This window comes from Candoia aspera, chromosome 6 (assembly GCF_035149785.1).
Source record: "Candoia aspera isolate rCanAsp1 chromosome 6, rCanAsp1.hap2, whole genome shotgun sequence".
Lineage (NCBI taxonomy): Eukaryota > Metazoa > Chordata > Lepidosauria > Squamata > Boidae > Candoia > Candoia aspera.
Genome location: NC_086158.1, coordinates 47955582 through 47981292, shown reverse-complemented (window position 1 = coordinate 47981292; position 25711 = coordinate 47955582). Strand labels below are relative to the sequence as shown.

Here is a 25711-nt window from a genome sequence, read left to right as displayed (position 1 = left end):
TTTAGGGAAGACTGCTTTATAGAGTCTATTCCTCAACATTAATACTGAAGTACTGTTGGAAGTTTAGACACCACTGGTGAAATAGTACATCCCAATGAATCTCTAAGGAGCAGAAGGTGACAACCTCGATATGGTACAAAATGAAACATGGCCAGGAGTGCCTAAACTTTTGCATGCAATTGTAATTATTCTGGGACTGAAGAGAAGCAGGACAGCTTCTGACTCCTGTAATAGCTAGAGGGGCTGCCATTGCCAACAAGCAATATATTACCACTTTCTGCAAAAGCTCCCTCCACTCCCTGTAAGAATACAGTATGAAGCAATTCTTTCATGAGCAGAATGGAGAATCAAAGTGAATATTTGTAGCTCAGGGTTGAACTGTGGAGTCCTTGGTGCTCTCTGAGCCTTGTTGTTTTCTTGCAGATGTTTCATTGCCAGACTAGGCAACATCTTCAGTTGTTGCTCCTCCACAAGAGGAGCTGTGTAAGAACATTATTCAGGCAAGCACTAATGCACTGCAGCAACTCAGAAAGAGGAAACAGATCATCTATACAGCATCTTCCAGCAAAAAGGATACCCTCCTCCAACTTTATCAAAAAGTACCTGACCACTCAACCCACTACAACCCGACCAACAGAAGCTATGAAAAGAATAACACTGCCATACATCAGAAACATCTCAGAAACTATCAACAGACTGTTACAACCATACGGCATCACCGTAGCACATAAACCAACTAAAACTCTTCAAAACAGCTTAAGCAAGCCAAAAGACCCAGTAGCCCAAGAAGAAAAAACAGGAGTCCTCTACAACATACAGTGTAAGGACTGCAACAGCCCCTATGTAGGACAGACAGGCAGAAGACTAGCAGAACGCATCCACGAACACCAACTAGCAGTCAGAAGACATGATGAAAACCCCTTAATCTCACAACACATGGACAGACTTAACCATACTTTCAACTGGGAAATTGTGAGCATCCTAAACCAAGCCAAATCCAAAAATGCTAGAGAATTCCTGGAAGCCTGGCACTCAGACAAAGCAGCCATCAACAGACACATAGAGGTAAACCACATTTACATACCATTCAAAAGAGACAATAGAAAAGCCAAAAGACCAGAACACCACCTCACCAGCAATCAATGCCCAGATATGCAAAGATTAACACTAGCATTAACACCAGATGAAGAATCAAACAGTACATTATACCCTAATCAAGGAACTATTAACTCAGTCAATCAACCTAGGAGAAAACAACAGCCCAGTCAAGGAACTCCCAAGGAGAGAACAACACCTCCACCAACACAAGCTGGACAAACCACAGTATATAAACTTAGAGCAAGGCCCGTTCCCTTTTCGCACTGAAGATGTTGCCTAGTCTGGCAATGAAACGTCTGCAGGAAAACAAGGCTCAGAAAGCACCAAGGACTCCACAGAATGAAGAATCTCTGGACTGGGAAAGAGGAGAAAATAGCATTCTTTCGTTGCTGAAAGTTGTCAGTCTTCCTGCTTCATGAAGTTAAGTGACTGACCCAACCAAAGCTTCCCACAAAAAGAAGCTTCTATCTTGAACTTCAAAATGAATGGCACTTAGGGCTTCTATCGTGCCATTTTTAAAATTTTTCTTTGCCAACCCAATTCCTTCCTAGCTGTGCAAAGCTGTTTACTTCTATATTATGTCTGTTCTTCCAAAAAGAAAACACTAATTCTGGAATCATTGGTCACTGTCACATGATTCCCAAATTAGGTTCAAAATCTGTTTGGATATTTTCAAGCAAATAGTATTAAAGAAACTAAAGAATTTTATTCTATGTAAAGCAGCAAGCGTGAAGCAATAAATTTTCCTTGAAACTAGCCATTAATGCTGCTGCTTAAATCCAGAATGACACACCCTGCAGGAAATACTGTTTAAAATGCCAGAAAGTTGGAGGACAAGAGTTGTGTTGTATAATGTGCAAATGCAAACAAAAAGCTGAGGGTTCATGTGGAAAAGAAGCAGAATCTGGGAGGCCCAGGCCACATGTGATTAGCAAATGCTTTGAGTATGACTGTCAAAGACATTTAACAGTTGTTAAAACTTTAAAACACACCTCCCTTGCCCCAATACTGAGATGCATACATCTCCACCCCACAGAGACAGCCTCTTTCTTAGTGCCAGTCAAGATGATCTTGCAGAAATTAGTGTTTCCATTGGAAAATGGAGGAAGTCTATGCAAACATTCTAGGTCATATGGAGGAGGCGCCTGAGGCCACCCACTGGAGGACTGTCCCCTCCAATCCAGCCATGCGGTTCTAAAGGCTCCATGTCCATTCCACCTTTAGCTCCTGGAAAGACCAAAACCTCCTTGGGAAACCAAACTTTATTTCTAGGAACAAGGGAATATCAACCTTTCAGTATTCCTCACACAGCCCACCACAGCTGCCTCACTTGTCCACCTCACCTCATTCCTCTCCTACCTACTTTGCCTACCTGTTCCTCTCTCCTGTTCCCACCAAGCACAACTCCTTCCCCCTTCCCTGCTCCTTCCCCCACCTCCATGCTTTCTGGAGAGCAGTACTGCTGCTCCTGTCAGCTGCAGCCACAGCTACCAACCACCCTTAGAAGGATACACGTTTGCCCGACATGCAGTGGTGGTCTGCTGCTACTATGGTGGCCCTGCACTGGTGGAGCAGGCACCAGAGAAGTAAAAGAATCCCCTTCCCTGCTCCTCACCCTTCCAACAGCAGCAGCAGTGACCCACTGCCCCTCTGCCAGCAAGAGGAATGCTGTGGGGGCAGCACTTTCCATGCAATATAGGATGGGAGGAAAGCATATCAAGAGCCATATGGGGAAGAATCCTGAGTGTGACAGAAATCGATTATGAAACGGGGAGCGATACAAAGTGATGCTAGCAGCTATGGGGCACTATTGCCTTTGAGGAAGGGCCAGAGGGAAGAGCTTCTTTAACATTTGGAGTCAAAATACCTTATTGCAGCCTTATTTCTAGTCCTGTGCTCCCAGATGCATCAGATCTGCTGCCTATAATTTCTGGAAGCTAAAAGTCCTAACACATCTGAAGGGCACTAGTTGGGGAAAACTGCCACAATTTAAGCCATTAGAGATTAGTAGACTTCCCCCACACTCAGTATTATAGTAGATAATCTCTGTCAGAGGATTTAAGATAGCAAGGGATAATTCAGATAAACACAATGGGAGGGAACACATTTCAAAATAACTGTTCCCAGCCTTTACTCAGGCTGGTATAAGGCTGCAACAGGCTTCTTCAGAATCTTCCAGTTTCTTGACAAAATACATTCTTGATAAAACTGGCATGTCTAAGACCCTAAAGGATAAGTAGGCTAATTTTTGGAACCCTGTACTGGGCAGCTACATTTTCGAAGCTCACAGATGATATCTCCAGCCAAGAGAAGCAGTAAGCCATGGGTACAAAGTGGGGAGGCTGCATCACATGTAGCTAGAACTGAGATTTTCCTTTGTCCTTGGATCTGGGAGAACTATTACTGGATTTTTTTTTAATCTTCTGTTAGTATTTATCCAGAAGTTTTCTTCAATTTTCTGCTTCAAATTAAGGAAAAACTAAATTATAAATAAAGTTTCTGTCTGTCAAGGAAGGAGTTTGAAGACCCCCTGTGACTTTGGGATTACAGGTTGCACATCTTTGCTCTGGAGAGCTATGGGGTGGTATAGTCCAATGCAGAATAATCCAAGATCCAAAATTAAGGAATAAACTGAATGGCTTATTTCATCCCCATTTTCATCATTCAAATTTGGCTGTGATGTTGTCGTGTTTGTACATACTGCTGTGTGTGTATATACCATTATGTATGTACCATACCACTGTGTTTGTATATATCATGCACAAATGAAACAGGTCAAGAAACATGCTCAGACTCCAAGGAATGGTAACAAAGAGCATGGCAACATTATTTAGATCAGACTGAACAGAGCTTCCTGTGGCTTTTAATTAAGCTTGGTTGATTAGAACATGAGTCTGATATTTGTGTGTACAATATCTTTTTTAAAAAAAAACCTTCAGTGCTGGCAATGCACCCTTCTCCTTGCCCCAACTCTCATCCAAACACAGAGATAGTTAACTGTGCTCTGGGCTGGGCAGTTCCAAATATGTAATGAGATTCGCTTTGTCTATCATGTGATTGTGTCCTCTTTCTATTAACTTATCTAAAGGAGAACTTTTCTTCCAGCTCTTTCATCCTTCTTCCTATACCCATTCTTTACTAGTCTGGCCCCAGTGTCAATAGCTTTTCCTTCCTGCTTGTCATTTGGCAGCACCTGGGAGTTCCCACTCTTTAGCCAGGAGCTTCTCTAAAGCATTGCATTACTTTTTTTGTTGTGTTTTGTCTTAATTTTTCCTTTTTTCCTGAAAAGTTCTGTTCATGACTTATTCAAATGATCCAGCAGCCCACAACCAGGCTATTTTTCCCAAGCTTGTATCATATTATCAAATCATAAGATGCAGGGATATCTTTTGCAAATGGACAACTCCCCTTCTGCCTTCCAAAGAAAGATTACAGGGGTAAGTGATGTTTGTTTGTGTGTTTGTTTGTTCTGGTCTTCCATTTGCCACAGGTCCAAAGCTTTTTCTTTTAAAGAGGAGTGGTCTTATGACCTGGCATTCTTCAAGTGGTCACTGAAACTTTAATTACACCCCTTGTAAGGATCCAGGCCAAGGCTATATTCCCAGCTACTCTGTGCTGTGGATTGTGTGGAACAAGTTTCCAGTTCTCCTAGGTATAGCTTGAGAAATTTGAAACCAAAATGTTGGGGGGGGGGGCGGAATTAATATTTTCAGATTTGAGCATTTAAGATCTTTCCAATTGCAGTTGCCCCTTTTTTTGAAATAACAATTTGTATTTGTATTGGTGCTAACTAGGTCTTTTGGGAAATAATGCTCTAACTTGGGATTTTTCAAATCACACTTCATGGAGTTGGCTGAATGGTTGATTGAAATGAGTTTCAGTGAAAGTCATTCATCCCTGTTCTAAATTCATCACCATTTATTTCCTTTCACTCACTGGAAAGTAAGTTTGTTTTTAATTTGTATATATTGCTGATTAATAATTGCCCTAAGCCAAATGAGTGATGGTGAGACTTTTTCTTTCCCAAATTTAGCAGGACTACCACACTTTAACAGCTCAAGGTTAAATGCATTATTACTGCCAAGGGTTATTAAGCCAATACAGAGGGATAAACAGGAAACCATGGAGAAAGTAAAGGCTGGACTACTTTCATTTTAGATACAGGTTTCCATTTATCCTGGAATATTGATTAGCCATAGCTCCAATTATCTATCTGTCACTGTGTGCTCATTCTTGGCCAAGTTCAATGGTTTCCACATTGCTGTGTTGCGCAGGACAAACATGCTGCCCATAATGGAGCCTGATGTAATCCTGGAGTGGTAGATAGATGTGGATGCACGTGGTAATGATTTAGTGGCTTGACATATTGGGCAAGCACAAAAAAATTAAGTGAAAACTTCAGGAGCCTAGGGAAAGTAAGAGGAAATTGTTTTCCTTTCTATCCTCACCTTACTACTTTGTCTTCTAGTACTCTTTCTCATTCTCTCTCTCGGACTGCATGTATTGCATGCTCCTGTACTAATATAACATAATCCTTTCTTAGTGCCTCCCTTTACAATATCCTCACCCTTCTTGTATACATGTGCAGTATCCATCCAGAAAAACATTAAGTTTTCTTTCCAAAACATCTTTCATTGGAAAGTCCACTCCAGCTGCTAGTGGGTTGCTTTAGATAAAGTTTCCTGCATATTTAGCAACTTCAGCGGTGTTAAGTTGGGCGATAAAAACACATGTTACAAAACCCAACCTCCCTCTATATTTCCTGCAAATGCTAACTGAGCCCCCATCTAATAACTGGTCCTTTTTCTGTCTAGTGTTTTGTGTTAACTGAACATATTTAAGGATTTCTTCCTTTTGTGATGTTCTCTTCCATTTTTTCTCATCATAAATCTTTTCCTTCTTTCCAAAAGGTTAAATAATACACATTATTGAAATATCACCAGCTGACCTGGGGTGCAACATACAGCCTATTTTAGAGAGAGTTGCATTTTGCTTTTAAGAGTCTGGCTAAATGTTTGGAGCTACTCTTGGGTGTTCCTCTAGTCAGGAATGCCTTCTACCTGCTAAGGTTTTTATGGCATCTGAGTCCATTCCTGGAGAACACAGACAATGCCACTGTTGTTCATGGTGTAGTAACATCTGGTTTAATTTATTACAATGTACTTTGATGAGACTTCACTAGCTTCAGTTGATCCTACAACTACCAGAAATTTGACTAGAACAAACACATAATGCCTATTATTTAATCCTTATTTTTTGGTCCAATTCAGAAGAGTGACTTTTACTTTTTCAAGCTTCATCCTGAGGATCATGTCCATATCCTCTGGCCATCTGAAGTGTAATGGTGGGAATATAAGATAGAGAACTCAAATCATGGAGGCGCTGTTGTAGAAGGCTCTCTCTCTCTCCAAGTTTTTGCCTGGCTTGTCATTATTACCTTTCCAGCATAAAGTGAAAACATGGTTTTCCAGAAAACTCTGAGGATAATGCAAGAGCACAAGTTAATCTGTTGTACAGTTATGCTGTTGATGTGCCTTTACTTCTTTTTTCTCTTGGATGCTGATGTATGGGTGAGGGTGTGGGTGGGTGGTTTTTTAATGTAAGTTTATGGTTGATTTTTTTCAATATGATTGGTGATTGAAAATCAGAATTAAAATGGCAAGTGATAGGTGGAAAATCCATTTTGTTAAAATAACAAAGGAGATATTTAATGTTTAAATCAGTTGTAAGATAATTGCTTATTCTACCCAGGATATTTGATCAATATCAGGTTATATTTATATTATAAATATTTATATACAACACAATCTTTTGCCATGATATTTAAGATTTAGTCAGTGTATGTCCATTTTCTGTTGATCCCAAATTCCAGGACCAGAGTTAGCTACACTGGAAAGTTATATTTACAGACTGGCTAGAGGCATGCCTAATTTCCACTGTGGATCAATTTTCACCACTGAATAAACATTGATTCCTCCCTCTGCCATATTTTGTGCTACCTAATTGTGATCCCATAATCTTTAATTACTTTGAATTGGTCAAAATGGTTCCTCCCCTTAATTTTCTGGGAGGGGAACTTGCAGAGATATCCCTCCTGCAGCCTTTACTTTGCCTTGCATAAAGTAGAAGACCAGCATATCAACAACAGTTTCTCCTAGTTGGCTTCTATGTGTTTTGCCACTACAAAGAGGGACCCTGTGGCTTTTGAGATATTGCTGAATTACAACTCCCAGTGATCCCAGCTAGAGTACTCAATGGAGAAAGATATGGCAACTTCTAGAGGACCACAGATTCCCTATTCCTGAATTGGCCAATGCCAGTCTTAAACGGAAAAAGGCACATTTTGTAAAATACCATCCATCTTTTCCATAGTCAACTATAGGATCAAGTATATTGGGAAATCCAGTTCCCTCCTTCCCTGCTGATTCTCACTGCTTAATTCTTGAGGCTGAAAATGCAAAGGTAACCAGCCCAGGAAATGCATACTTGGTGCCATTTCATATTCATCATAATGGCCTGAACAGATCTTTCTCAAGTAATATCCTGTGTCTTTCCCATCTCCAGCATCAGCACAATATGATCAATCTGACTGGAAATTCTGGGAACTGTACTGCCATCATATGTAAAAGACATCAGACTTGAGGAAGATGATCAAGGATGACTCTTGAAGATAACATTAGACATTTGAGAAATCATATAATTTATTTCCTTATCTGACCTTTTCTCATTTGTCTTTCCTAGCATCTCACCTTTCCACTTTTTGCTGTTACACTCCTGTCATCATTTGGGTCCTCCATGCTGTATGGCTACAATCTGGCTGTGGTAAACTCTCCAGCAGTGGTAAGACAGGGATAGAAAGTGGAAACTGAAACTATTCCTCTCCTAAACAAGCAGAAACAGTGCAGGGGTGCAGCTGATTGACCACCAGCTGTTCTTGAGTTATAGTTCCCAACATTCTCACCACTGACTATGCTGGCCGGGGCTGATGAAGGAGCTGCAATTCAGAAATAATCTAGATTTCCCACCGTTGATCTCCTGGCCAAAGGGCCCTTTCCATTTCCTGACCTTAACAAGAGAGCAGACTCTCTTGTTAAGGTCAGGAAATGGAAAGGGCTCTTCTGCCAGGACTCTCTTCCTTTTTCCCAGTGCCTCAGTGTTTTGACTGATACTCTCCCCTCCAGGCATCACTGGTCTTCAGCTGACCCAGGCATTGTTAAAATCTAACCATGGTAAATGTGGAGCTAGGGTTGGTTGGGGCAATATTCTCTTTATTGGCTCTCCTTTCCCTTTTGCAGCACATCAAAGCCTTCTATAATGCAACATGGTACCAGCGCTATGGGCAGGGCCTGGCTCAAGGACCGCTCACGCTCATGTACTCCCTGACTGTCTCAGTTTTTGCCCTGGGAGGCTTGGTGGGGTCCTTTCCTGTGGGAATGCTGGTCACCCAATATGGGAGGTAAGAACTGTGCCAACAAGGTAGTGATTCCCTGTTATACATAGAAATCATACAGGTTGGCAACAATGCTTGATATACCCTGAAATCCACACTTAATAGCATGCTCGCTGCCAAACCTAGGGCAATTTTTTCTAACCTGGTGACCCCATCTAGGTGTGTTGGATTACAATTTTCATTCTGCATGGATAGTATCCCATTATCCTGCCTATGAGTGATGTTTGCTATAGAACAACACATAAGGAAGTTACCAGGGTGAGAAAAGTTGCTTGTAGTATATTAAAGTATTTAAATGTATTATCTGTTTATTATCTTTTAAGACAAATGAGCAACTGTTTCATTGTCCTTGGGCTGTCTTAGAACTTCATTTTTTTAAGGGGGAATTTAAATAATGAAAATAATTAAATACATAATTGGGTTAGTTATAATCAACTTAACATACAAAAAAAAGCCTGACCCGTTCCTTCTTGCCTGCCTTTCAACTCATGCCCTGGATTTAATTTAAAGCTTTCTCTGAATCATCTGTGCTGTCATAAGAACAATGTCTGTATTTATGCTCTAGAAAACTGTTCTTTTTCATTAGAGGCTCTTGGCATCAGAATGCTCATACTAGCTACAGGGGGGTACAGTGAATTGTTTGGCCAGTTTATTTCTCATTCTATCTGATAAGTCAAACAGTCCTCATGGGAATTAAGAAGAGGGAATGCCAATCTCTTTTAGGATAAAGAAGAAACGGGCTATGGTAAAACAATTTTGGGAATGAATAGAGCATTCAGGAGACAGAAGGAGAAGGGAACAATATGAGAAAATTTAAAACTTCTGTCTTTTCCTTACCAGGAATGGCACTTTGATCCGTAGCAACTTCCTTGTTCTGCTGGCTGGCATGTTAATGGGATTCAGCCGGTACTTGGGATCCCCTGAAATGGTCATTTTGGGGCGCTTCATCACAGGGGTTCATTCTGGTAGGATATGCTATGCTGGCCAGACTTTCTCATGTTTCCATAAAGCCAAATCAAATAAATGATTTGGTTTTTGCAATGTTTTTATAGAAGTCTTGATGTTTTAATCCCATTGTGTTTTTAGAGCATTTTTATAGAAGCATACAAACTGTTGCAGAATTCAGAGAGAGATGTGCAACCTATCTCTGGTCTCCCCCCTCCTTGCATTGCACCAGCTTTCTCAGTAGCTGTAATGTATAGGAATGCCATTGCGCACATGCAAAGTTAGTTAAGAAAGTAAACAAAGTCATCATTCTGGGAGAAAGGATGTAATGGTTGCCTATTCTAAAACACCATCAGACTCATGAGCAGGAATTCAAAGATATCTGATTTATTAAAGAATAGTATGCAGGATCACAGAGAAAGCTGAGAATGATGAAAGCGCGTCAAATTCAAACTAAAAACCCTCGGTGCAAATGAGATCCCTCCCCCTGTAGAATCTTCTCAAGTTCACAATCCCAGGTGCTCCTAACGGTTTCTGATGGTCTGCGGGAAAAGGCCTTGAACAGATAACATAACCCAAACACATTCCATTGTACTGATTTCACATACAGAGCTTGGTACAAGGTCTCACAGCAGCTCCCTCCCAAACAGAAACTGTATAAACTACATTGAATCAGTGAACATGACAAAGGAGTCCTAAATAGCACAAAGAAGATTGCCATAGGGATAATAATTAATGACTGACAAATCAATGGACAGAAATGCAACAAATGTGCAGGTCTCAGTGTTAGAAAGGAAATAATCCCTTTTACTCTGTCTCACCCCACGTACCGGTTTTGGAGCTCTGTACCTTCTGACAGCCAGGAAATGGGCTCTTCTTTGGGGGAGATGGGCGGTAATTAAATTTGAATAATAAATAAATAAATAAAATAAAACCATTGCAAAACAGCATTTATTCCAGCCTTTTCCAGCTTAGTGTCCTCCAGATATATTGGACACTATATAGTAACTGTATATAGCTTACACAATTGGATTAAAACATCAAGTAAAATAACAGCTAAACATAAACATGTTGGAAATTCACCATCTTTCTTCTTTTTCTATCCCTCTGTCAGGCATCTGTCTCAGTGTGGTGCCCATGTACCTGGGAGAAATTGCCCCAAAGAACCTCCGTGGATTCCTGGGCCTGGTACCAAGCATCTTCATTTGTCTGGGGGTCTTTTCTGCCCAAGTCCTGGGCCTTCCAGAGCTTTTGGGGGAGGTAAATGCCTATACTTTCCCTCTCTGAGTGAAATGGGTTAGGGCAGGGCACCAAAAGAAGTGCAGGCTACCTGCTGTTCAGAAAGTAAGCTGAAGAAATAGCAAGAGCACCACTTTCTAACCCCCAGTTGTTCTCCTGATGGTTCAGTTAAGGTAAATGGATTTGGCTTCCTTGAACCCAAACCTGCTTCTCCAAGCATACAGAGCTTCCATAGGTAGTTCACAAAGCCCTTTGCTTCCCAATAGTTATGCTCAGCAAGCTGTTTATTTCTTATGTAATGCATATGTGCCTGTGTGTTAAATACAGTCTCTCACTTGGGCCTTGAGTGGTTGCTTGAGATCATTATTTTTCACACATCAGAAATAATCATTCCCTATATACTGTTCCATCCACTCTAATATCTAGCCATGCACCCACTCCACCAGTAATCCAGTCATACCATCCAGTCATGTGAAACATGAAAGAAAATGAAGAACAGCAGCTATAGAAAGAGAGCTGATCATATGCCAAGTCTCTGAGATGTCTACAGTGCATATTCTCTTTGCTTGGGGCAAATGCTAAATAATAAACAAGTGGACATGTGGACAAATCTTCACATCTGTTGGGACCTCTCTTTCTAGGATGCCTACTGGCCTCTTTTCCTGTCTGTAGTGGTGGTTCCTGCTTTTCTGCAGCTCTTGCTATTGAATTGGTTTCCTGAAAGCCCTCGCTACTTGCTTATAGAGAAAAATAATGTCCATGGAGCTGCTGAGGGTAAGCTGAACACATGCTGCTACTTGTTCCTCAAGCAGTGTCAAGTAGAGATAGAGATTATACTGGGCCTCATCTGTTCTTACCATGACCAGAGCCAGGTGAGAACCTGAGAGCATCTAGCAAGATCTTTTAAGACCCAGAGAGGCCCAGGAACAGAATGTTACTTTGTTGCCTTCCCTGCCATTAACACTCTCACCTAGGTCAGTATTATCTACTGAATTAAACAACCCTGAAACAAGAATATATGGAGGAAATTCAAAATACTGAAATGAGTTTTGGCATTATACTTTAATTTGTTGTTTGTACTGCCTTGAATAAAAAGTATTGATTCATCTGATCACTTGAATACTAAACAATATTTTGGGTATCCATTACTCTTCCATTCAAAACACAATAAAACAAAACTGTCAGATTGTGCTTTTTAAAAAATCTCCTGGTTTTTATAGTCTTAGGTGCTAAGCCAGCCTTCTTTAACTGGCTGTGGTGACTGGGGATGATAGGAGGCATAGTCTTCTATTTCTGGAGAATGCCAAGTTGCAGAAAAGTGATGTAAAATTAAATTAACTAGCATCTTCCTGGCTCACTGGTTTCAGAGATGTGTTAGTATCTCACAAATGCAGCCCAAGGGTATGAATAATTTTGGAGGCACAAACTACAAGGCTATAAAGATCTTTCTTGCCTGTAGAAGAGTAGCAAGAGGTCAGCTTTCTCTGTGGGTCTTCCCCTCCTTGGGAATTTTCTCCTACCAGATAAAAGATCTGCCCCTCACTTCTAATACTTAGGAATGTTGGAAAAATCATGTTCTTCCAAAAAGCGTTTGGTGACTGAGACAGGAGTGATAGAAGGTACCTGAGATGGAGTATTAGATTCTGATTATTTATATTACTGGGGTTTTGACAATGGTTAAGGATGATTATGACTGATTTTTCTGTGTGAATATAATTATTATGGTTAGGTTATGGTTGTATTATGTTGCTGCTTTGTATCAATATTATTTCTTTTTTCTTTATTTATATTTATTAAGAATTTTGTATAGAGTAAAAGACAAATCTAAAGAAAAAGAAAGAAAAGTTATGAAGTATAATGACTTCCAATGTTCTTTTCAACAGATAATTACAATCTTATAATCCTGCCTCCCTCTTAGATATTATACAAGTCCTTTCAGCCCCTCATTTTATCCACGTATTTTTTTTAATATTCAAACCCATAAATCGTTATATCATTTTGTTTCTTCTTTCAGCAAAAAGTCCATATAACGTTTCCAGTCTTTCAGAAATGTTTTTGTTGTTTTTTCTCTTACCAGTACTGATATACTGATATTATTTCTGTCAGCCACTAAGAGTTGTGATAACTTATGTAGCATAGAAGCATGCCCAATATTCTAATTTTTCCTCACAAGAGCAGTCCAGTGAGGTTCTCTCACCTTTGGGCTGAGAGAAGGTGAGTGGCTCAGAATAATCTAATGGACTTCTATGTCTGAGACTAGTATTGAATTTGTCTGCCTGGTCCTAATTTAATTGACATTAGGGATTCCAGCCAGTAACATGTAGTATAATTTGGCCTCATTTTCTCCTTTTGGCTCTCAAGTAATTAAGGTTCCCTTTGCATCTCTTTAATATATCACCCAGCACTTGAAAATGCAGCAGAATTAATTTAACAACCCAACAATATTTCAAATGGCAACATAAGTTTATCTTTTAAAGAGTAGATTAACTTTTTCCTCTACTAAAGCTAAGTACAGCTTCGTTAAAAGTTTGGTCATTCTAGTTCAGCAATTAACTAGCTGTTTTGGCTACTCCAAAAAGCCTGCTTGATTTGGCCCCAGCAATAACAATATTTCTATGGTTATTGAACTATAATTTTTATGTAATATAAGGATAAAATTAATACAAATATAAATTTTATTTATATTTATATAAATTTTATTTATATTTAATTACTATAAAATTGTCTGTGTGTGTATATAATTAGTAATGATGTAAATTAAATTAAATCATATTGAGTTGCTTTCCTGGCACCAAGCTTTTCACTCGAAGTCTAAGTGCGTCCTCTGACCAGGAAATGTGTGGTGGTTATAGTTATTCTTCCATGATTCTCCATCCTAATTTTCTGTAACAGACCTGACCAATTCTTATAGTTCAAGGACACATTATTTTTCCCCAGAGCAGACCACAAATGATGGGCTCAACAATAAAATAAATCCCACCAAGCCCCCGCCTCCCAACTGATGCCTTCCAGATGTATTGAACTCCTATGATTTCAGGTCTCATGTTGGCTGGGAATTGTAAGAGTGGAAGTTCACATCTGAAGGTCACCAAGTTGAAGAGCTGTGAGAGCTTCACGGTTTGTAAGCAATATCTTTTATGAATCTGCATATTTATATATTATTTATTTATTTTATCCAATTTGTCCCCGCCCATCTCCTCCCATCGGGGGACTCTGGGCGGTTTACAATAATCAGTTAAAACAACAATCACACAATAAATAAAATATACAGTATAAAATTACAGTAATAAGTAATATAAATAAGAGTAAAAAATAATATTACATTCAAACCAGAGATACAACATTAAAGGTTGCAACCTTTGCCTCTTACCCCTTGAAAATGATTTTGATATTATCACTTGGGTCCAGAAAACTTTGGAGGTTACACTCTGTCTATGGATTGTCCCTTGTCCCGTCCTGGAGTACTTTGGAGTATAGACTAACAGGCCATTCTCATCCCACAGCATTACGCTGGTTCCTTGGCAAGCACAATGTGCAGGATGTGATTGAAGAGATGGAGGAGGAGAAGTGCTCACTGGCCTCCGTGAAATCGGTGTCTGTGCGGCACCTACTGCTAGATCGTTCTGTGCGATGGCAAGTACTGTCTGTAGTAGTGATCAACATGGGTATGCAGCTCTCTGGAATTGATGCGGTAAGAACTAGTGTGCTGGGTCGCAATCTTTGGGATTATAGTGCGGTCCCAATACTGTGGCGCTACTAATCCTCTTTTACTTCCTGTAACTTCAGGGTCAAGTAGATTCTGACCTATCCATTCTCTGTCCATCTTTAAACCTTTTTCTCAGTTCCTCATCTATTTTTGCCAATAAAAGCCGTAAGTGCTGTTTATGGTGTATAAGAACATAAGAGGCCAACAGAATCAGACTAAGAGATCACGGAGTTCAGCTCTATTTCCCAAATACTCTAGTAGGACTACCAAGTCTGGGCTGCAAATATAACTATTTCCTGCCATCTACTGGTCATCTGGAATTTGGTAACTTGGATATGATAGCCCTAAGCAATCGTTCAGTTGTTTGGTATTGCATTCTGTGAGGACGTACTTCTCTTGTGAAGCTTCCCCATTTAGTTTCAGTAAATGTCCCTGAATGCTAACATTGTATGAGGGAGAGAGGGGGTATGTGCACTTTTCTCTGTTCACATTTTCCACAATGTGCACACATCTTATCATGCACTCCCTAGCCCATCTTGGCTCTAAGTTAACAGATCCAAACATTGTAGCTGTTCTTTGTAAGGGAAATATTCCAGTCTTTTAATTATTGCACCATTTCAGCTCCTTAACTGCCGGATATCGGTATTATATTGGTATTATATCAGGGAAGAAGACCATTGCTTAGCAGCATAGCATATGCTTTGCATGCAGAAGTCTCAGGTTCAATCCCCAGGCTGTACAAATCTGTAAGATTCCTACCTGAAACCCTGAAGAGCTGCTGTTAAGGCAGTATTAACAAAACTGAATGGATGCATTATTAAAACTGGCTGGACATATAAAGCAGTTTCCTATTTCTGGTGAGCTGTTCCCAGGATGAACTTCCCAAAAGTTATGAAAATTAAATACAGATCAGACCAACACATACTCATGACTTTGCTTCTTCACTGACAGATCTGGTTTTACACAAATGCTATATTTGAGAATGCTGGCATTCCTGATCCTGAGATTCCTTACACCACCGTAGGCACTGGTGCTATTGAGATCGTTGCTGGCTTAATAGGCGTAAGTGTGGGAAGTGAGGGACAGAATGTGTCTCTCCCTAAAAATAATGCTTCTCAGCTGGTCTTTGGATTAGCCCAGCCTTTGCACCTGATGTCATCCATATTTGTTTGGTATACAATTCCCAGAGCCCTCAGCCAGCTTGGGAAAGCTGGACACTAGGGAAATAAACTTGGATGAACAAAATAACATTAAGCTATGGGATTCGAGAAATATGTGGGCTGGAATATTTGAGAAACTTGGATGAGAACTCTGGGAATTGTAATCCCAATATAGAAGCATGCCTGTTGTGGGAATTTGGTTTGTTTGTTTTGCTAGAGCAGAGGTATAAATTACTGAAAATCCAAGCCACAATCTTATTATAATAGGGGAGTCTAATTTAACACCTACTAGTCCTTTGATTCCAAATTTCAGCACAGCTGAGACAACTTTTCAGCTGGGTCGTGCAGGGCTGCCTGTGTTTGACCCACCCCTCTCTCCCTGTTACACAGCCCCATAGCTCTTCCATCCACTGACCGTCTTTGCTGCCCATCAGCAATGCCTGGTTCTGGCAGGCTCATCACTCCATCAGCCTGATTGCTCCTGAGTGCCAGCAAAAATGGCCCCCAGTGGAGGCACTGAGGTTGGTTATAAAATTACAGGCATTTTTTCTGCTGTCAGCAGCCTCTCTGCTTTGGCTTCCTTCTGGCAGCATCTTTTCTCCCATCTTGGCAATATCAACTCTGGCATCCCAGGATATCTCCTTTCCTCTACCAGCCCCCCATCCCTTCCCAATAGTGGGATAATGCCAGTGATCTAACCCTTAGGCCATTGCTAATTGTCTAGACTTTCTTTTCTTCCAGGGATATACAGTATCTACAAATCCCTATGTCTCAGTCCCTTTCCATCAGTTCTAATCAAATAGGACTCCCCCTCTCCCTCTGGCTGCCTTTCGGCATCATAGATCATACTTGGAAGGGACTATTTAGGCCAACAAGCCCAACTCCACCCACCCACCCTTCCCTGTTTCACTGCAAGAATGCAAATTAAGACAACCCAGGTAGAAGACTGTCAAGCCTCTGCTTGAGGCAGTGAAGGGAGATCAAGCTTATGCCTTTTAATAAAATGTGTTTGTTGGAAAAGGTGCTGATTTTTTGCCACCACCGCCTTGGATAACAGGTTTCACTGTTTTTACTGTTAGAAGATTTTTCTAACATTCAGTTGGAACTTACCTTCCTGTAACTTAAATCTATTATTCCACATTTTGCACCCTAGCATGGTTGAGAACGGGTCTTGACCTTTTGTATGACATCTTTCAGGTATTTGAAGAGTGTTTTCATATCTCTCTTTAGCTGCCAGACTCCCCTAAGGCAGGCACAAATTAGGCAGAAGGCTTGGACAACTACAGCCAGGAATTAAATCTTTATTGTCATACTGGAACAACACCTATAACAGAGAACTGATAGTCTTTTTAAGTTGATGCAAAATTTATATCCAGTTACAGTACAATTAAGGGATGCGGTGGCACTGTAGGTTAAACCACTGAGCTGCTGAGCTTGCCGATCGGAAGGTCGGCGGTTCGAATCCACGTGACGGGGTGAGCTCCTGTTGCTAGTCCCAGCTCCTGCCAACCTAGCAGTTTGAAAACATGCAAATGTGAGTAGATTAATAGGTACTGCTTTGGCGGGCAGGTAACGGCGTTCCGTTTAGTCATGCCGGCCACATGACCACGGAAGTGTCTACGGACAAACGCTGGCTCTTCGGCTTTGAAACGGAGATGAGCACCGCCCCCTAGAGTCGGACACGACTGGACTTAATGTCAAGAGAAACCTTTACTTTTACCTACAGTACAAATCCTGCACATGTTTTCACAGTAGTATCTCCTGTAGGGTGAGATCTTGGACTTTCTTTTCCCCCACTCATTGTCCCAATCACTGGAGATAGTTCCATATCTACATTATTTAGACATCTGCTCTCCTGCTTAGATAATTTCCACAAGTTAGGCTAAGAACCACCGGCCATAAATCACCTGACAAGTCTCTTCTCAAGGCAATCATGCCCAGCAACTCCAATTGCTCTTCATAGTACTTGGTGTCTAGTCCTATGGTCATCTTCACTGCCTTTCTCCAAACCAGTTCCAGTTTGTCTATATATTGACAATCTATGTTGTTAATGTGTGGTGCCTAGAAATGGACCCAGTGGTCAGGCAGAATTTGGCCAATGAAGAATAAAGTGGAACAATGACTTCCCATGTTTTGGAAACTAATTTGGAAATTATATTTCTCTTGATGCAGCCTCAAACTTCATTTACCTTTTTTGCGGCCACATCACACTGTGGACTCATATTCAGGTTTAATAAATTACTATACTAAGATCTTTTTCACAAGTACTGTTGCCAAGCCAAGTATATGCCATTCTATTCTTGTGCATTTGATTTATAGTTCCTATGTAAGGAACTTTGTAATTGACTCTGATCAATTTTATTTTGTTGTTTTCAATTCATGTTTCTAACCCATTAAAATGTTTTGAATTTTATTCCTGTGCTCTACTGTATCTCTTTATCTGCAGATTTTATAGGTGTTCCCTGCACCTCTTCAACTAAATTTTTAATAAAAACAAAACATTTTTAAGAGTAGAATATCCATGACTGATCCTTGTGGCACTCCTACTCAATACGTTTCTCCAATTTGATGAGGACCTATTGACGAGCATTCTTTCAGTCAGATTTTCAAACAATTAAGTTATGACACTTAATTGTCATGCCATCTAGCCCACATTTAATTAGCTTGCTAATCAGTGTATCAGGGAGTACTTTGTCATATGCTTTGCTGAAATAAAGCTATATTACAATAATATAGATTCCCACAATCTATTAAGGAAACTCTCTGATCAAAATAATGAGATAAGATCAGTCATCCATGCTGACTTCTGCTAATTAATGAATTGTTCTCAAGGTGCTTACAGATTAATCAGTTTATGATCTGCTCTAGAATCTTCTCAAATACTGATCGCAGACTGCCTGGTCTATAGTTTGCTGGATCTTCCTTCTCCTTTTTTGAAGATAGGGATTTGCTTTTCCACTGTCATATGGGCATTCTGCCACTTCCCCCAGAGAATACATAAGAACTTGGCCAGACCATCAGCTAGTTCTTTCAGTATCCTAGGGTACAATTTATGTGGTCCCGGAGGGTTAAACTCGCTCAAAATGTTTACCATTTATTTATGCAATTTATCTCCCACATAAATCCAAATTGACTCTAGGTCATGCCAAATTAGATTCTAGGTGATAAAGGTAAAACGGCATTAAAGTATAAATTTATCACCAAAGCAACTTTGGTAATGTTCAATAAATTAACACATTTTAAAAGCAAAACAAAAAATAACAACAGCAACATTAAACACCACATATGGGAAAAGTCTCCCCAAATTAAAATATCCATGGGGTTGCAAAATATCCTATTTGAGGGCCTGCTTGACAGCTAAGTCTTTAAGGCATCTCTAAAAGTCATCCGGGTCAGAGCCATGTGGATTTGGGGGGAATGCTGTTCCAAGGGGGTGGCCAGAAAGGAGGCTTGTCTCTGAGGTCCCATCAAATGACACTGTTTTATTGATGGGACCTGGAACATGCCAACCTTGCCACCTCTTATAAGATGGGCAGAATCAATTGAAGACTGGTGGTCCTATATTCAATTCAATTTTATTTATGGCCAAAATGCCCAGATGCTCCTATAGATATCCATGATGTGACACATGAAGAACATTATAGGTGACAACTAGCACTTTGAATTCCACCTAGAAGCCAACTGGTAACCATCTCAGCTTGCAAAGTAGTGGTGTCACATGGAGAAACTGAGGTGCACCCATAACTGCTCAAGCTGCTGCATTCTGGACAACTTATAGCTTCTGAGTAGACTCCAAGGGCAGCCCCATGTGGAACACATTGCATAATCCAAACAAGAGATGACTAAGGCATAAGTGACTAGGAGGAGGTTAGAGAAATTTTCCAAGTGATGGCTTCTTAAGGAAGGGATACACCATTGCTTCTTTCAAGGGAGGTGGGACCACTTACTCAAGAAAACTCACCATTGTTTGGACTCAGATGTACATCACTCCTGGGTGGCCTTAACCTACCAAGAGCTAATGCTGACAGCCCCAAGAACCGTCTCCAATTTTTTTGAGATTCATAGGCTCAAACTGTGAATGTTCGTATCAATCAAACATTCAATCCTGTCCCTTTATTTATTTATTTAATTTTTATCCTACCTTTTTAATTTTTTTATAAATAACTCAAGGCGGCAAACATACCTAATACTCCTTCCTCCTCCTATTTTCCCCACAACAACAACCCTGTGAGGTGAGTTGAGCTGAGAGAGAGTGGCTGGCCCAAGGTCACCAGCCAGCTTTCATGCCTAAGGCGGGACTAGAACGCACAGTCTCCCGGTTTCTAGCCCAGCACCTTAACCACTAGATCAAACTGGCCTGCTCTGCACAATTTCCTGATGGAAAACATACCTTCTTCTTGGAGAAGACTGAACCAAAATAGGAGTTGAGTCATTTTGCCTGGTTGTTGTTGTTGTTCTTACCTGTTAGCATTTCGGCATTTTTATTAAGCAGCTGATATACTGATTCTTTTCTTTTCCATTTATTTTGAATGTATCTAAAGAAGCCCATTTTGTTAGTCTTAGAATTGTTATTCTAGCCTTATTTCAGTCTGAGATTTTGTTTAGCTAACAATAACCTCTCAGTTCTGGTTTAGCTGTCTGTATGTTCCTTAGTGAGCTGCCCCTCTTTCCATTTCCTGTATGTTTTCCTATTTTCACTAGTCACGTTCGCTCCTTCTGCTGTCCATTTTTCCCTTATCAGAATTGTTTGTAGTTGTGTTTTAGTCTCTCTTGCTTTGGAACTCCTGTCCTCCTGAGATCCTTTTTCTGTTAGTTCTCCTGTCATGGGATCCTACTTATAATTGCTCTGAGTTTATTAAAATATACTTTTTCGAAATCCAAGATACACACTGGACTATGCTCAGATTCCCTTAAATTAAGAACTCCAGCATTAAACAGTCACTTTCCCCTAATGTTCCTTTCACTTCTACTTCCTCAGTTAAACTTTCCCTTCCCACCTGATTCTAGTGCATTACACTTAAGGGAGAAAAATCAATTAGATCCTAGAATATTTCATTCAGGAGAGTCGGTGGTCCCATTATTCTTTTAAAGAATCTCAGTATCTAACTAGTTGTAGGGAAAAAAAATAGACCTTTAGAGGCTGACATTCTAGCTCTTTTGCGTGGGATGAAGTAGTTATTCTTCAATGAACTCTTTTTAGCAATAGCACTGTGCAGCATTGTTGTGTCTTCCCAGTATGCTTGCCTGTGTTTACTGTGTGTATATTAGATATGTTTGAAGCAGTCAGTATTCGGGTCCTTTCAGTAGTGCATGCCAAAATTCCATTCTGTTAAATTTTCTGCAATTTAATTTGCAAGAACATTTCCGTTTATTTTTGTATGCAATATTCTCTAATAGACACATTTTTGCATGCAACTTTCCTTAGGACACGTATTTCCCAAATGTATGCATTTCTAGACACATTTTTAAATTTGACAGCTGCATTGCAAAATCCAGAGAAAAGCAGAATGTGAAAAATAATTATTTCAATCTGTGCAGGAGTTCAAGATGTGCAAATTAAGCCAATTAATTTAAAAATGCAAACCACCAGATTTTTCTGATTTTTCTAGCATATACGTGTACATGGAAACACAAAACCTAACCACTAAAATCCTTCTCCTGTCCACTTTTCTCCTGCAGTGTTTCACCATTGAGAAGCTGGGACGTCGTCCTCTCATTATAGCTGGCTTCTGTTTTATGGGCATCTGTTGTGCTGGCATCACCCTGTCCCTGGTGCTTCAGGTGAAAACATCTTCATGCACAGAGTTATCCCAAGTAATCTAATTTGCATCTGATTGTCACTTCAGGCTGTGGTTTTAGATGTGACAGTAGCAACCTTTTGTGTGTGTGAAGGTTCCCAGGGCTGCTTTTTCCTATCTTAAAACTAAAACAGAAACACAAAGTAACTGTGGTCCCAGTCTGGTGGATAAATGCAAAATATTCTGAACACCAAAGTGGGCACAATTCAGGAACTACAAAAGGATCCTACCATTTCTGAAATATTCATCAGAATGTGAAAAGCTGAGTTAGAAAACAGAACTACAGAACAGGGAATCTTAGATCTAGGATGTCAGAATATTGACCATCACTGCAACCAAACAAAAACAATAAAATTAGTGTAACTAGGAGTCTGCAGATAGGACTTATAGAATGCAAAACTGGAATAGTGGTGGATTTAGGGACTTGTGAGTAAGAGAAAAGTAACTATTTTCACTTCCATTAACATATCTCAACAATTGAACATCCTTCCTGCAGGCAAGTGTGTCCTGGATGCGTTATCTCAGTGTGGCTTTTGTCATTGGGATCATTGCAGGATTCTGCATGGGACCAGGTAAGTTTGTGGAGCAGGGAAAGGTATCTGAGGAATAAAAAGATATCAAAACTTTTATTCTAGATTACCGAGCACCAAAAGAATAGAGTAGGATCAAGACTGAAGGTCACCAGCTGAACTGCAGTTAGCATCCTAAGGACCGAACTCAAAAAATAAGAAGGGAATTAATAAAATGTTCAAAAATTTGGTCAATGGAAGAGATGGAATGAATGGTGGCAAAATAAATAAATAAATTTTATTTATTGGATTTATATCACACCTTTGTTCAGGAACTCAAGGCAATAATATCTTGCCTTTGAAGTGTCAAGATGCAAATTGCCTCTCTGGGTTCTGCTGCTGCTTTATTGTGGGCTGCAGAAGCAATTCCTCTGCATGCTGCTAACCAACAGGCAAACGCATAGCACTCCAAATATGATGGACGAGGTGGCTGCTGGTTTACCCAATTGATGTATTAGTGGAGCCTCCAACAAATCCATAACTCATTGTCGGCCAAGAATTTATTTGCTGTAATTACATCTTTAATTAGGATTTTAATGGCTCATTGTTCACAAACAATGATGAATCTGACTTTTAAAATATAAATATCTCTCTTCCCACTCTGGGTGATCTGTGAGCAATGCTCATTCAGTGGTTTTTCTGAATACTTCATGGGTGGAATTTTTTATTAAGGCTTTGAAAAAATAAACCACAACCATTTTAGGAAGCAGTACTCTATGCTTCTAAAAAAGCAAGGAATGCTGTGCAAATTGGTACTGGATAAAAGAAGGCAGTTCTTCTGCACCAGGGCAAAGGGTGTTGTTAGAGTTCAGGGCAGCGCCTTCCTTAAAGAAGCCTGTGCTATCAGCATCATGTTATATGCTTGAGCATGGAGCTAAGCTGAATTGTAGAACAATTTTGGACACTTTCATGCCCCTTGAAAAGTGCTCTATAATTTCAGCTAATGAAGGGATGGCTCAAACAGATGTAAAAGTACTGGGGGGAGGGACAAAGAGGAAAATGACCATATCACTGTTGCCTTAGCAACTAGGCTGATAATCCTATTTTGCTGTGCAGCAATGTAATTATATTACCCTCCCTCCAAAATTCTGCATTTAGTCCCAGTTCTGTCAGAGGGTGGTTTTGAATATGATTCAAGCACATTTCCTCCCAAGAGCCAGGCAAGGTAGGACCCTGCCTAATCCGCCTGATGCTGACTGCAGTCTTTGTCTGACAGCTGGGGTCCCATTTCTGATGACAGCCGAACTCTTCAAGCAGTCCCATCGGCCATCTGCCTATATTGTGGGTGGGTCCCTCAACTGGCTGTCAAACTTCACTGTTGGCTTTGCATTTCCCTTCTTGCAGGTAACATAGGGCTCTGAGTTGTGATAACCTCCCCCAACAAGGATACACACCATCTCCCCTTAAGTATATTGGCCTGCATAGCTGGAGTTGGGGACCCCAGGTCAACAGGTGCAGTGTAGCATTTTGGTTGGAATCATGCCCCACCCCCATGAGTAAATGGGACTCCAGGTTAGAACATTTCAATGTCAAGCATACTTGATCATAGACTATTCTGGCTGGGGCAGATAGGAGATAAGATGGATTATCTGGACAGAAACAGATTTTCTGCACTGTTACCAAGCTGAAATTGCTAGTGAAGCAGCAATCAAGTTAGTCCTGAAACAAAGACTTCATCTTTCCAAACCTGATATTGCAACTTTTACTGAGCCTCTTGGGAACTGCAAGTCTAGTTAGTAATCCTCAGTTACAGAGAAGGGAATTTGCAACAAAACCAAGCTGGTCATGGCATATCATTCCCCAGCATCTAGAAGCAGAATTGCTACTGATCTCTATAATTGACACCAAGCTAGATGGACTAATGATTTGAGTTGATTTAAGGGAATTTCCTAGATTCCTAAACTTTATTGGTAAAGCAGTAAAGGGATCTGCTAGAGGGAAATAACTTTAAATATTCAACATAATAATGGTGTTTCTTCCTGTATTAGACCAATTCACCCTCTCCTAACCTATGTTGCTATCGCCATACTAGTTGGGAATTGTGAAAACTGTAATCTAAACATATCTAGAGGGCACCAAGTTGGGAAAGGCTGGATTAAGTGAAGGTATGGGAACTGGGGAATGCCAGAGCCTGTTTCTTTTAGCCTGTTCTGACCCAATTTTCTTTCTATACTCAGATGTCAGCTGGTGCTTTCTGCTACCTGATCTTCTGTGGCATCTGCCTTCTAGTTGCACTGTATGTCTATTTCATCATCCCTGAGACTAAAAATAAGACATTCATGGAAATCAACCACATATTTGCCTCCTCTCGCCATAACTTCTTCTCTAACTTGCCTGATTCTATCAAGATGATCAAGTTAAATGGCTATGGAGCCCTGGAGAGCAGCTCTTTGGAACTCTCTGGATCAGGATCGAATCTGCCATGAGGCTCTTCAGTTCATCATTTTGGGAAGCCCTGTCTCCCTCCATAGGAGAAGTCATCTTGATGAGCTGTCTTCTGTCACTGGCCAAAGGAAGATGATTTAGCTCCCTGTTTTCCCCTTCCTGGCCAACAATACAAATGGATCCTGTGACAAAAATGGAAAAACATCTCATTCCAACCTAGAGAAGTTGCCTCTCGCCACCTGTCCCTCATTTTTAGCACCTTCTACTTGCTTTTTCCTTTTACTTCTTTATAAGTGGATTTGTAATATTCTCAGGGAACTGCTCAGTGAAAATGTTTCAAATGTCATGGATGGAATCTATCTTCTGTAAATCTAACAGCAGAGATGGGGAACCCATAACATGCAGGCAGCTGATCCAGCACCCCAAGAATAATGCATGGTCAAATTTTGGAAGCAACATTTTTCAGATTTCTTTTGTTCAAAAATCAGAAATAGGAGTAGGAGGCACCTTTTATTCCCATCTTAACCCCTACCAAAGTACAAAAATGCCCCAACTTGCCATTTTGAGGGCAATTTTGGCCAGTTCTTGTCATTTGGCCAAAGCTAAGGATGAGGGACGCGGTGGCGCTGCGGGTTAAACCGCTGAGCTGTCGATCGGAAGGTCGGCGGTTCGAAACCGCGTGGCGGGGTGAGCTCCTGTTACTAGTCCCAGCTCCTGCACACCAAGCAGTTCGAAAACATGCAAATGTGAGTAGATTAATTGGTACCGCTTCGGCGGGAAGGTAATGGCGTTCCGTGAGTCATGCTGGCCACATGACCCGGAAGTGTCCCTAGGGACAACGCCGGCTCTAAGGCTTAGAAACGGAGATGAGCACCGCCCCCTAGAGTCGGACACGACTGGACTTTACGTCAAGGGAAACCTTTACCTTTACTAAGGATGAGAATGATAGCAAGAAAGATACCATTCTCATTTCCACTCTTAAACTCACTTAAATTCCCCTGAGACCCCAAAATGATAATTTGCGTTATCTTAAGCTACCAAAGGAAGCACTGCATCTCAGAGGTGTCCTGCTCCCATTCCCATCCTCAATTCCCCTCCAAAAATAGGGGAAAAAATAGGGGGAAAATGTATCTCCACTCCATTGCAACATCATTGGATGGCCTTCGGTGACCTTCCAAAATGTTGGAATGTTGAATTGCAGAATCCCAACAACATATTATCCACCCCATTTTACCATGTAAGGCATTTAGGGGGATATACCAAAGTATTTCCAATTTTTCTTTACCAGCGGCTGTATCAGCACATGGGTTAGAGCTGAGACTCCATTCAGAGATCAACTACAGCAAGGCATCCATGCAGTA

The 25711-nt window shown here is 40.6% G+C and overlaps 1 protein-coding gene across 4 annotated transcripts; it reads left to right on the top strand.

Moving 5' to 3' along the window:
• The first annotated feature begins 4291 nt into the window (after positions 1–4291).
• On the top strand, positions 4292–24957 carry LOC134500043 (solute carrier family 2, facilitated glucose transporter member 9-like). Of its 4 annotated transcripts, none has more exons than XM_063307044.1 (12): positions 4292–4535; positions 7840–7938; positions 8394–8554; positions 9389–9513; positions 10608–10753; positions 11374–11506; positions 14236–14423; positions 15390–15500; positions 21278–21379; positions 21893–21968; positions 23182–23309; positions 24143–24957. In XM_063307044.1, the coding sequence occupies exons 1-12, from the start codon at positions 4473–4475 to the stop codon at positions 24389–24391; spliced, it is 1581 nt and encodes a 526-aa protein (XP_063163114.1). In that variant the 5' UTR covers positions 4292–4472; the 3' UTR covers positions 24392–24957. The 4 variants fall into 4 exon arrangements, with proteins under 4 accessions (XP_063163114.1, XP_063163118.1, XP_063163115.1 ...); XM_063307048.1 differs by having other exon boundaries at positions 23182–23250; positions 24143–24341; XM_063307047.1 differs by lacking the exon at positions 4292–4535 and adding an exon at positions 4841–5040.
• Positions 24958–25711: the final 754 nt, after the last annotated feature.

Bases quoted from the DNA above. Each gene is read 5' to 3' on its own strand.
- LOC134500043 (XM_063307044.1), top strand. From the start codon at position 4,473: ATGCAGGGATATCTTTTGCAAATGGACAACTCCCCTTCTGCCTTCCAA. The intron at 10,754-11,373 runs GTAAATGCCTAT...CTCTCTTTCTAG, and splicing joins TTCCAGAGCTTTTGGGGGAG to GATGCCTACTGGCCTCTTTT. The intron at 21,969-23,181 runs GTAAGTTTGTGG...TTTGTCTGACAG, and splicing joins AGGATTCTGCATGGGACCAG to CTGGGGTCCCATTTCTGATG.